The 13,212-nt window shown below is 44.6% G+C and overlaps 1 protein-coding gene across 4 annotated transcripts in view; it reads right to left on the bottom strand.

Annotated features, from left to right (window-relative positions):
- The window catches only part of CLUAP1 (clusterin associated protein 1), a 62,753-nt gene that overhangs the window by 15,317 nt on the left and 34,224 nt on the right, over positions 1-13,212 (bottom strand). For all 4 annotated transcript variants that reach the window (XM_059484347.1, XM_059484346.1, XM_059484344.1 and 1 more), the window contains one exon: positions 5,420-5,492. In XM_059484347.1, coding sequence (XP_059340330.1) covers positions 5,420-5,492 — 73 coding nt within the window. The remainder of the gene's footprint in view (positions 1-5,419; positions 5,493-13,212) is intronic.

The raw sequence follows: 13,212 nt of genomic DNA on the forward strand, positions 1-13,212 counted from the left end.
ATACTTCCCCATATTTAAATTAATCCTGGGCACAGCAGTGGTCAAAAGAAATAAAGGAAATATCTTGAGAAATTCAAAGTGTTTCTGTTTTTATACTTTCAAAACAAAATATTTTACTTAAAAAAAATATATAGTTCATTTATATTCCTACAAGAAAAGTGGAGAGAGACTTTGGACAAGGGATGGAGGGACAGGACACAGGGAATGGCTCCCACTGCCAGAGGGCAGGGATGGATGGGATATTGGGAATGAGGAATTGTTCCCTGTGAGGGTGGGCAGGCCCTGGCACAGGGTGCCCAGAGCAGCTGTGGCTGCCCCTGCATCCCTGGCAGTGCCCAAGGCCAGGCTGGGCAGGGCTGGGAGCAGCCTGGGACAGTGGGAGGTGTCCCTGCCTATGGCAGGGGTGGCACTGGGTGAGTTTTAAGGTCCCTTCCAGCCCAAACCATTCTGGGATTCTGCATTGTCTTGTTTTAAATTGATAAAAAGCTCTTGAAGAATGTGAGAAAATGCATTAGAAAAAGTGTGAAAAAAGTGAAAAATATCTGTAAATGCAATAAGCTGAAGAGTCTGAAAAATTATTTCAGTCTAGAAACAATCAAGTTGCTCCTTTCTGTTCAAGAAAGTTTTTGCAATTTTGGATAAACCTGAGGAAATAAATCGAATTTCTGCTGCAGTCAGTGACTTTGCCTGGCCTCTCCTCTCACACAATCCAGCACCAGAGCATCCAATACCCACACCTGACAGCAGAGCCACCTCCAGCCTTCCCCAAGCAGGGTCTGATACACTGTTCCAGGTGTCACTTTGACATTAACAAGGAAACCAAGCCCTGAGTTTCAGGCAATTGGATTTGTGACATGGCAGCAGTCCTGATGTGGCACAGGGGCAGCAGATGGGTGAGACATCCCTGCCTGGATCAGCCTCTCCCAGAGCATCTCCTGCCAAGCAAAGATCAGAAAAATAACAACAACTTCCTCCCTGCTCAGCACAAAAGACATTTTTCATTTTTATACTGCTGCAAATACTTAATTATGTGTAATTTCATCAGGCAGATAATTCTCAGAGGCTGATCTGTAGCAAGAGTTCAAAATCTTTATGTTGTTTAAGAACAGTATTTCAGATAATTTAGTGTTGGTTTTTGTTTTTTTGGGTTTTTTTTTGGTGCAGTGGTTTTATGGAGCTGCTATGTAGGAGACAAAAGCTGATTTGACATGTGTGGAAGCAAAAAAAAAAAAAAAACCCCAACCAAAAAACAAACAAACAAACAAAAAACCCAAACAATCCCCCCAAAAAGACCCAAAACCTTTCGCCCCCCCAAAAAACACAAAAAACAAACAAACAAACAAAAAACCCCCCCAAAAAAACAAAACAAAAAATCCCACCAGATTTTTGATCAATAACCCTAAACAATTTTGCCAGTTTTGTGTAGGTACCATATCCATGGGTTTCTTTTATTCTTAACACAGACCTGCACAACTCAACCTCCATCCCACAGCTCCCCTTTACGAGAAACAGAATTTAGGCTTCTCAGTCAGAAACTCAACTGAGAGCTGTCCAAAACTCCTGCAGCTTCATTGCAGAGAGAATTGAGGTGGTAATTTGGAACCTCTCCTACCAAATTAGCAGGAGATAAGGTCAGGGGACGCAGACAATGCAGAGCTGATCGATGCTGTGGGTAGGTGAGAGTAACAGAGCTCACACGGCAGAGAGGATTTATCAGAGTTTTATCAATTAATGGCAACAAATTTACCACCACCCACAGCCCACACTGTTGGGAAAGGCTCATTAAGTGTTACCAGAGGGAGAGTGTTGGGAAGGATGAAAGTTTGACAAGGAAGTCTCACAGATATGTGTGTGCTTAACAGAAAGATTTTTAAATGTAGAGTCTGACGAAGGAATAGAGATGGAAGCAAGTTCTGATATAGAAGAAAAGAATTGCTGAGACAGTCCTTCTAGATAACTAAGAAAGCAAAGGGTGTGTTAGTTAGAAGGGGGTTTTATGACTTAGAGGATAAACCCACCTCAAACAAGATGTTTTTACCAAGGAGAAAGATAGCACAGGCAAACAAGGCAGCAAAGCTGCAAGTAGAAAAAAGTCTCAGAATTTTCCACTGTAAGAAAACTGAAAAACAACTTCTAGCTTAAATTGTAATGCACTAACTTTTAGTTATTAAAGAACAGTAACATAAATATGGTAATTATAGTAGTTATGATGGGCTATAGATAAAAGTTAAGGTATAGATTGGTTCTACTGTGTTAAGATGCTCAGCAAAGAAAAGGTGACCCTGCCATGGCAGGGGTGGGATGGGATGAGCTTTAAGCCCCCTTCCCACCAAACCACACTGGGATTCTATGCAATATTTTTCCCTCCAAAAACTTGCTTCACAAAGATGTTTCTGACAGTGAAGTCCCTCTCTACTCTTCCCTTCCTGGCTCCTCTATCAGGAGCATGCAGCACCAAATCCAAGGAGCTGAAAGGCCGAAGTGCTCAGGCTGCAGCACCTCTCACCATTTCCTCACTGATAAAATCAGTGCCAGATGCAGCTGCAGGTCCCTGGGGGTGCTCTCATCCCTCAGGTGATGCCTGTTGTGGTGTGAGCTGCAGGATGAATCCTGGGGAGGCTGGGCAAAACTGCTCCCAGGTGCTGAGCCCATCCTGCTGCTCTGGCTTTGCTTCCTCTTGTGCCAAATGTGCGTTTTCCCTGTGTGAGGATTAACACAGCTGCTCTGCAAACAAACTGTGCCACGGCAGACACCCACTCCTGCACTCTCACCACAGCAAATCTCTGGGGTTTGAATTGTTTAAAGGGCAGCTTTTAATTAATTACAGAGGAGGGGGTGTCTGCACTCAGGGGAGAGCCCAGGTTGTTAAGTGTGAGCAGACTGAGGTCCTGGGGAGCTTTAAACATTCATTAATTGACTTCTGTGCTCCTGACTGGAAAACAGCCCCAGAGAGGCAAATTTCCTGTCAGCTCCACCCCTGCAGAGTTTCACAGACAAAACCAGGGTGGAGCTGACAGAGATGAGAGGATTTGCCAAGGTGATGGGACAGGCAATAAATGAGGCAGCTCTGGAAAGCAGAATCCTGGTGCTCCTCTCACTAAAATAAATGCTAATTGTGACAATTTGGTACTTGAATTAAGATGTATTATGGTAATATTTGAGGTCATTAAAAGTAATAATCACATTCTTAGGTGGCAGCTAAATCAGTCACTAAAAGGTAAAGTTCCTTTTATTTCAGAGATGGAAAGTGACAGTTTTCCAGCAGAAAACCCACAGACAAGGACAAAGCAGGGCAGCAGATTTTCATGTTATACCTCACTCTGCCAATTACTGGTGACTGATGTCCACCTCCTGTTGAACTTTTTTACCCCAAAAATTCTCAGACAGCAGGACTTGGACTTGTAATGCAAATAAATTCTTGAAATAATTCCATATTCTTGTAATTCACGTTACAAATCCTGTATTTCAGCTGAAACTTCTTCACTCTTTACCTCACTGATATGAGATCAAAGATGGGCAGAAATCAGTGAATTTCCTCTTTCACAACTTTGCTCTGAAAATCTCAGCCACCAAACAAAGTGTGAAGTGCAAGTTTTATGTCATTACTCAATTTCAGCTTTCATGAACTCTCCCTCCCTCTGATCCTGAGAATTAACTTTCCTCCTAGTTTCTCCAAGTATCAAATAAAAATGCTCAGCCTGCAATATTAAAATTCCCAGGGGTAGTTCATGATCAAGTTCTGGCTGGTGTTTGGCTCAAAAAGAGCAGTATCTGGTTTGTGAGCTTTCTACAGTCTCAAGAGGTCATTAATGCCCTTCTGATGCTAATTAAGAAGTAGTTCAGGAAAAAAAAATAGAAAAAAACCCCAAATTTTAATTGCACTCCCCTTTTGCAGGTACATTAAATCAAAGAAATGCAGGGAGGAAAATGTGGATCCTGTTGATAAGATTGATGATAACAGAGAGGATTTTAAGCTGGGAGTTTTCATCTGGGAAAGTTGTGATGTGTCAAAAAGAATCATTCTGGGCCAGAAAGGCCCCTCTGGTTTGGCAGGACACCCCAGCACGTGTGGGATGGGGCACAGCCAGCAGGACCCCTCACCTTCTGCAGCTGATCCTCTGCCCAAGCCTGCTCTCAAGGCAGCGGTGCCCCGTGCTGGGACAGGGCTGTGTGCCCAGGGGAGGGAGCCCAGCAGGGCTGGGAGCAGGGAAATGAATCCCAAAGCTGCCCTGGGGCTGCCCAGCACTCAGTGGGTGACTGTGGCCATCCCTCAGCTCTGCAGGGGGAACTGGCAAGGCAGGGGAACCTTCCCCAGAGGAACTCTTCCCAGAAGAATATTCCCACAGGAAATTTCCCAGAGGAACACTCCAAAGAGGAACATTAGATAGAGGAACATTCCACAGAACATTCTTATATGAACATTCCCAGAGGAATGTTCCATAGAGGAACATCTCACAGAAGAACATTGCCCAGAGGAACATTCCCCAGGGGAACATTTCCCCAAGAATAAAAGGAATTCTACAGAGGAGCATTCCACAGAGGAACATCACACAGAACATTTCCCAGAGGAGCATTCCATAGAGGAACATCTCACAGAAGAACATTCCCCAGAGGAACATTCCGTAGATCATTTCCCAGAGGAACTGGGAAATTATTCCCCAGAGGAACATTCCACAGGGGAACATCCCACAGAGGAACATCTCCCAGAACACTTCCCAGAGGAACATTCCCATAAGAACATTCCACAGAGGAACATTCCCAGAAGAATACTCACAATGTTCCCAGAGGAACATTCCATAGAGGAACATCCCACAGAGGAACATTCCCAGAAGAATACTCCCACAGGAACATTCCCAGGGGAATATTCCATAGAGGAACATCCCACAGAGGAACATTCCCCAGAGGAGGACTCCACAAAGGAACATTCCCCACAACATTCCTATATGAACATTCCCCAGAAGAACATTCCACAGATCATTTCCCAGTGGAACATTCCCTACAGGAACATTTCACAGAGGAACATTCCCCAGAGGAACATTTCCCCACAGGAACATTCCACAGAGGAACGTTCCCCAGAACATTTCCCGCAGGAACATTCCCCAGAAGAACATTCCACAGATCATTTCCCAGAGGAACATTCCCCACAGGAACGTTCCCAGAAGAACATTTCCCCAAGAAACATGCCCCAGAGGAACATCTCACAGAGGAACATTCCATGGAGGAAAATCTCACAGAGGAACATTCCCCAGAGGAACATTTCACTGCTGTCCTTAAAGTTGTCACAATTCCCCTTGTTCTGCCCCTGCCTGCTGACTCTGTCATCATCCCACATCCCCTTGGAAGAGGACACTTCCATCTGGAGCAGCCAGCACTCAGCAACTCCTCAGCCACCACGAGAGCTGAAGGAAATGCCACTCACCTCCACTCTTGAGCAGGTGCTGCTCCTCCTCCTTCAGCCTGTTCTGGATCAGACGTAGCATGTTGGCTGCTTCCTGCAAGAGGAGGAAAGAGCTGCCTTGGCAAAGCTGCCACAAGGACTAAAAAATGTCCTAAAATTTCATGTTTTATGGAAAACTAGATCTGATGTGAAACATGGAGTTCCTGCTCACTTTGTGAGGGTCAGGAGATAAAGGCCAGGTCAAGCAGTGCACTGAAATTCAACCTTACACCCCCACTGGGTAAAACATCACTTATCCCATGGAAAATTGGTTAATTTGTGTGCATCCCTGCTGTTGCTTTGAAAAGCAGACTCGGGTGGTTGTTTTCAGCCAGCAGTCCATTAAACACCAGGATGATTTGTGAAATGACTGCACTTCCTGACACACATCCAAACCAGAAAGAATCCACACCTTGCCAAGCTCCAAACCAAACTGGAGCAAACAACCCTACCAATGAGCTGGGAAAGTACAGCCATTATTTATTAAACCATTCTGGTGCAGAGAACCAACCAAATGAAGGTCAGTAACACTAAAAAGTCACAGAATGGGACCTTCCTAGCACATTTTAATGACATTTAGCCTAAATTTGGAAAATGCTAATGGTGAAGAGCAAATTAAACATGATAGAGTAGGTAAGATATGAATGCACAGATTCAGGCACAGCCAGAACCCACAACAAGAACAGGTGGCAACAGCTGATAGAAGATTTAGCCACAAATTTTGCTAATTTTAGTCTCTTCAATTCCATCAGGCAGAGGAAAGTTAATTAATTGTAGACTGAAATAAGATTTTTCTGAGCCTTTGATTTTTCTATGCAAAATATGATTCTAATTAAAAGTTGCTCTGATGTGATCAGACCTCCACAATTACAGGGAAGGAAACGTGGACTCAGCTGGAATATCCATGGGACAGAGGGAAGAAAACAAGAAGAGCATGAAATGGAGCACAAGTTCTTCACACTTTCATGTGGAAATATGTTTCCAAAAGTATGGAGGCTGAGAAAGGAACCTCCAAGGCCTGTCACTGTCATATTTTCTGAAAAATCCCTTGGCCAGGGTTTCTTCTCCTGGGAAGCTGGAAGCCTCAGGGAAAAATGAAAACAATAATTATCTGATTTGCTTCTCTTGTGTTTTGCTGCTTTGGAATGTGGTTTGGACATTGGTTACCAACTGGTCATTGCTTGATTGGTTTCATGTGAATTGTTTTAAATTAATGACCAATCACAGCCAGCTGTGTTGGGACTCTGAGAGGAGTCACAGGTTTTTCATTAGTGTCTTGTTAAACCTTTTGTATCTTTTCTCTATTCTTTACTATAGTTTAGTACAGCATATTAGTATGATATAATATGATATAATATGATATAATATGATATAATATGATATAATATGATATAATATGATATATAATATAATATAATATAATATAATATAATATAATATAATATAATATAAGCCTCCTAAGAACATGGAGTAAGATTCCTCTTTCCTCCCTGTCAGAACCCAGGACATCCCTCTGGCTGCCCTGGAGGACTCGAGACAGAGACCTTGGCACAGAGTCAAAACCACCAAAACCACCTGTGCCTTTGATTTTAGCCCATGGAAACAATTCCCAACTTTGTCTGAGGATTTACAAGCCACAAGAGTTTGAGTAGAATGATGGTTAATTTGTCACAGGGTGAAAAAGTAGAATTTTGGGGATTTAGAATGGGGTTCAAGAGGGAAGATGGAGGGATCTGGGTGTGTCCTGTCCTTCTTCTTCTTCTCCTTCTTCTTCTTCTTGTCCTCCATCTTCTGCTGTGATGGTGACACTTCTGGATTGCTTTGGAGTAGAGACAGACTGTCTAACACAGGTGATAGGTATTGGAAAATTATTGTAAATAAAGTACAAGTAGTTTTTAGTATAAAAAGCCAACACCACCCCAAGGGCAGGGGCTGTGCCACAACCCAACCTGCAGGACAGATCTCAGCAGGTCAGAGAGAGAATGGAACAGATAAGAGAAAATAAACAAAATTCAAATGTGTGTGGGGCTGAGGCAAAATGTTCAGAGTTCCTTAGCCAACAGTGTTTCCTTTGGTCAGTGTTTCCAAGGTCTCCCTCTGCATCTGAAAGTCCCAATATTTCCTCACTGAGCCTCACAATTGCTGTTTTTTTTTTCTTTACCTCTTCCTCCCAGCCAATCCTAAGGTTTAAATATGGTCAGAGATTTAAATAATCCCCTGCCCCATTCCCAAGGCAGCCTCCCCCCTGCTCTGTCCCTGGGACAAATGGATACCTGAGGAATCATCCCCCTCCTGGATCCCAACCCCACTGGCTGCTGCAGCCCCCAGAAAGAAAAAAACAGCCTAAAAGGGACATTTCCCAAACGTCATGGGGACAAATTCATAAGCCAGGAAGCACATTTAGAATGTTCACAGAGCAGTGGAATGATCAGCACAGACATAATCACTGCCTGGCACTGCAATTCCAGGCACACACACGACAGCTGAAGCTGGCAATTCCAATTTAGACAAATGAAAGCTCCCCTGCCCTGCTCCTTCCCTTCTCCCACTCTCCAGCTCTGAGAAAAGCACTTGTGCAGTGACACAAAAGGAACCTGCTGCAAACCAACCCAGCAAAACAAAATTAAGGCAGGCAAATTCTCCAGTGCAGCTCAGAATTTGCCCACCCAAGGTCCTGACTGGAGGATGGGATGCTGCACCCGTGGGGGAAACAGCAGGGTGAAGAAAATGGGGTTTATGAACTTAAACTGTGAGAGAAATGAAGGCTAAAAGAATGTTTACCCATACAAATGAGCCACTCTCCCCTTCCTCCAGCCTTTCCTGCTGCCAGCAGCTCAGCTGATGTCATTGCAAGGCAGCCCAGACACTTAACTGGCAGGAAAAATGTTGTTTTTCTGCTGGTTTAGGTTTCTGAATAACTTAATGCACAGCTGGGCAAATGCCACTGTCAGCCCAAGGGACCTGCTGAGCCTGTGCATCCTCCCTTCCCCTGGCTCCATCCCTGCCACATCCTGCAGGAGCTCATCAAAAACTGCAGCCACAGAAAATGTGTTAAAAGGGTAGCTCCAAAGCATCAGTGAGCTGCTGGTTACTGTCCTCAGCAAGTGACATCTTCAAAGAGGGGGCAAAAGGGATGGCAATTCAAAAATCTGGAGAGTAACCTGTCACCCTGGTTTTTTAAGATTTTCTAAGCCTTCTGATGTTGACATTCTTGTAGTGAGCTTTCTCACACACTTTCTGTAAATAACTCATTGTTTTGCATTCTTTTATGGAGGAGGAGAAAGTTAATGGATTGTTGGTTTGTCCAGTGTCATTGGAGAGGTGGCACTGTCACCCTACAATCCACTGTCACTCTTGGAAAACTATAAATGTTAAAGTCAGGAAATAAACTTCCCTTTTTTCTTCACCTTGAGAAAAGCAGTGTGAACTTGTGTTCTTTCATGTCCTGCAGTGACATCAACAAGAATTCATCACTTGAGGTTTTAAAGGTTTTTGAGTGCCTGCCACCATCAAAGCTGCATTTTTGGGCCTGAGCAGCTCCCACCTCCCATGGTGACAGCACCTTAGCAGATGTGATTTTTGGCAGCTCAGCCATAAATCAGAGCTGTTTCTGTTTGAGCTGGGCACCTGTGAGTGACCCAGAGCTGTGGCAGGCACAGGAGCTGGGGTTGATGGTCTGGAACACTGCAGATGCTCCTGGAACACACAGGGTTGTGCCAGGGCTGCTCAAGTGTCACATCTCCCTGCAGTGACAGGGTGACAGCTCCATGAAAACACAGATGTGTCCCTGTGCTCCTGCAGGGACAGCCTGAGTGCCCTGGGATGCTGGATGGGAAGTAGGCACTGTTTAACCCCCTGCTCAGTCTCTGCAGTAACCAAAGAGCAGCAGGCAAACCCTCTATGGATCATCCTCTGCAGTGAATTTTATCAAATGAAGTGGCAGCTCCCACTGGGGAATCCCAGTGTCAGCTCAACACAATTTGAGTACCAAGTAACACAAAATCCAAACAAACCTGCCCCTTCAGAGACTCCCAGGGCTTTCAGAGTACCAGGGATCACTGGGGCTGAAAATCCTGCTTTCGGGACAGACAGATGGAAATTCTCCTCCATACATTAAGCAGTTTCTCCTGGGTGTAAATCTGCCCAAAGGAGGAATTTTTGCCAATTTTTGCAGCAAGGCAGGGCTGACACTGAGACCTCCTGAATAACCCTGGCTCCAAGGGACCTTTTAAAATCCCAGCCCAACCTCCTGCTCCAAGCAGGACCAGCAATGGGATCAGATCCCTCAGGGCTGGAGTTTATTGGCTCCTAAAGATCTCCAAGGGAGAGACTGATCAGCCTGCCTGGGCAACCTCTTCCACTGGCTGAGAGGCCAAAAGGTGCAGAAGTTTCCTCCCAGCAGCTCAGAATGGCTTTTCAGTGCTAATGACCTGTCCCTGCTCCCAGCACAAGGGTGTCCTCAGTCACCAGTGATGTCCCCACCCTCCCTTGGTGACACAGAGCCCACACAGACAAGAGCAGCAGGAAATGCAGAGCTCTTCTGGTGACACACAAAGAATCTAAATCAAATAAGTTTCACTTATGTTTACAATCAACTGGGCTTTTTTCATGCCCATTTTCTGCTGTTATGGAAATGTTACCTGCCCAGCACACAAAATAAATGTTTTTTGTAGATTGGAGCTGGAATGGGACAATTCAGATACTCTGCATCTTCTTCAACTGGCAAAGCAGATGATTTTCCACCTGACTGTGAAAGTCTTTGCAGTAAATTGTGTCAGAATGTTTAAATTTGCTCTGATCTATTGCCCTCTGCACAAGTAAAACAGTTTTGGGTTCCATTGTGCAGGCTCTGGGCTGGGAGGGGTGATTGGAGTAATTTTGCTTTTAAACAGAGGCCATGGAGAAAATCCCTCAGCAGGAGACCCACAGAAAACTTGCTTTGCCACTGCCTCAAGGGCAGTGAGGCAGGATTTAGAGAAGCCACATGACTGCCAGCCCCTCATCCCTGTCCTTTATGGTGCTCCTGATGCTCCTGAGTTTTGTGTTAAACCATAACATCAAGCTGGAATTCATGAGAAATCACGAGACTGAAGACAACTCTGCCCCTGCAGATAGCAAAGCAGCAAGTCTGACAGCTCAAAAGCAGGAAGAATAAAAATGATGCAGAATTTGACCATTTAAAACAGCTCAGCTTTCTCTCTTTTCCTTTTTTTTTTTTTTTTTTTTTTTTTTTTTTGCTTTAGCTAACCTCAAAGTTTTGGTTGTTTTTTTAAAAAACATCAGCAGGATTTTTAATATAAAGAATTTGTGTCCTGCAGCCAGCTGGCAAACACAATTACCACTAAAGAGAGAGGAAAGGGAAAGGAGTGGGTGAAATAGGAAGGGAATAAGTACCAATGCACAGGACAACACCTGGAGCTCAGTGACTTTCTGCATTTGGATCAAGCATTTCAATTTCTGCCTTAGCTATTCCTTTTGTTCTCACTCTCCCAGTCCCAGAAATCTCTCAGTATCTAATGTTTTCATCTTAGCAAGGGAAAACAATGTTTCCTTCTGCTTTTTTCTGGAGTGATTTACATTGCTCTGGAGTACCCTTGGAGGAAGGAAACCAATTTGCTGCTGGATTGAAGGGCTCAGCTCACCCTAACTTCATCTGGGCAGCTGCTCCCTGCTTTGTGACTGAGCAAAGCACCTGAGATCAGCTCCTGCACACTGAGGCAGCTGCTTTTGGAAAGAGAGTGGCCCCTCTTCCAGCAGGAGGGAGATAAAGGATGAGGAGAAACCATGAGTGTCGCAGACATTTTTTCACAGAAATCCTTTCTTTCAGATTTCTGTGTCTTCTGGAAGGCAGAGGCCTCAGAAGAGAACATAAACAATTATTATCAGCTGCTGTGGAATGCAACAGGGGCACCTTGATTAGCTCATGTTCCCATGTTTATAATTGGAGGCCAATCACAGGGTCAAGCTAGGGACTGAGTCCTTGGACACAACTTTGTTATAGATTCTTTCTTTCTATTCTTAGCCTAGCTAGCAGCAGCTCTGCAAATCTCTCTCTTTATTCTATTTAGTATAATTATAATGTATTATATATTATAGATCAATAAATCCAGCCTTCTAATCAAGAAACAAGATTCACCATCCCTCTCACCACCAGCAGCGACCCACTCAGGACGCTGTAATACATGAGGAGCCTGATGAGAATGTGGCAACACTCAGTGACAGGAAATCTGCCAAGACCAACAGGAAAGGGACTGAAGTTCCTGGAAACAGGAGGTACCAACCCACCTGGAGCTGAGATGATGTTTCCTGGATGCTGCACCACAATTAAATACCTCCCCCAAAATTCCTGCTCTGAATGGGATCATGGCTCTCATCACGTTTGACCAGCTCTGGCTGCAGTGCTGCAGGGTTTGTTCCTTTTTATTCTGTTGAGGAATGGTGGGAGAGAGACAAGATCCACCTGAAACAGTGGGGCAGGAGAACCTTCACCATCAGGCTGGCTCAGCTGTGAGCAGGGCCTTGAACGAGGCAGGGAATGATGGTGGTGATGATGATGATGGTGATGCTGACAAGAAACAGGGCACTGTGAACAGGTTCTGGAATGTTCCTTGTGAAGGCAAAACAAATGGGATCCCACCTCATGTGCCTGAACACAAGTGCATTGTAGGGAACACAAGGAGGAATCAGCTGTGATCCCACAGGGGTCTCCTAATAAATTGTGGCACACCAGCTCCAAATCTCACATTTATCCAAATAATCAATTAGACCTGTTAGATCACTGCTAAAGGGCATTTTCATCAAGAGGAGTCATCAAAACACCTCAGAAGTTCCTTGAAAAGTTCCTTTTTTTCAAGGACAAATGTGTTAATTAATGGAGCATCTTTGATGCCATCAAGAAAATTAGGGGGAAAGCAGAAATGCTTTCTGATGTGAGGCCAATGTTTCATCAAGGAAAGCTAGCAGAGTGAAAAAAAAAACAGCATGGGTTTTCATAGAATCACAAAAGCATTAAGGTTGGAAAATACTTCTGAAATCAAGGTGGATTTTTGTCAGCCATGAGCCAAGTGCCACATCCACTTGTTTTTTGAATGCTTCCAAAGATGGTGACCCCACCAGTGCATGTCCCCATGCCTTTCTGTGGTGAGATTTTCCCTGATATTCAACCTGAGCCTCCCCTGGCACAACCTGAGGCCATTTCCCTTTGTCCTATTACCAGCTATGATGACTTTATTTTGGGGGAAAGTCTTTAGGAAGGAAAACTTCCATCAGGGATGTGTGGGAAAGGTGCCCAGCAGAGCCTTCACATGGGGTGACACTTGTAGCAGAAGGCAGAGCCAGGGAAAAATGGGATTTTTGGCTGATTTACACCAACGCAGCTCTCAGAGACACCAGCTCAGGCTGCACAGAGCCAGGCAGTGAAGTGCATTCAAAACCAGCCCCCAGCAACTGTTCTAAAATCAGTTAATCAGATTGGTTTAACATTTTTCACACACTTCTTCCTAAAGCTCCCAGAATTATTTGGCAAGTCCTGACTCCATCCAGCTCCAGCCCTGCAGTACCCATAGATGAAGTGGAAATGTCCAAAACCTGGACATCAACACCTTCCCACTGGGAACCCAACAGGAGATCACCCAGGGTGAGGAATGGCACCTTCTCCTTGTTTGTTCTCACCTGTGGGATGTGTTTGTTGACCTGGATCAGCTCATGCTCTCACTCAAAGAGAGTGTGAACTCTCTTTGCCTCTCTCTAAGCTCTCCCCTTGTGTCCTCACACAG

The sequence above is a fragment of the Ammospiza nelsoni genome, chromosome 17, assembly GCF_027579445.1.
Source record: "Ammospiza nelsoni isolate bAmmNel1 chromosome 17, bAmmNel1.pri, whole genome shotgun sequence".
NCBI lineage: Eukaryota > Metazoa > Chordata > Aves > Passeriformes > Passerellidae > Ammospiza > Ammospiza nelsoni.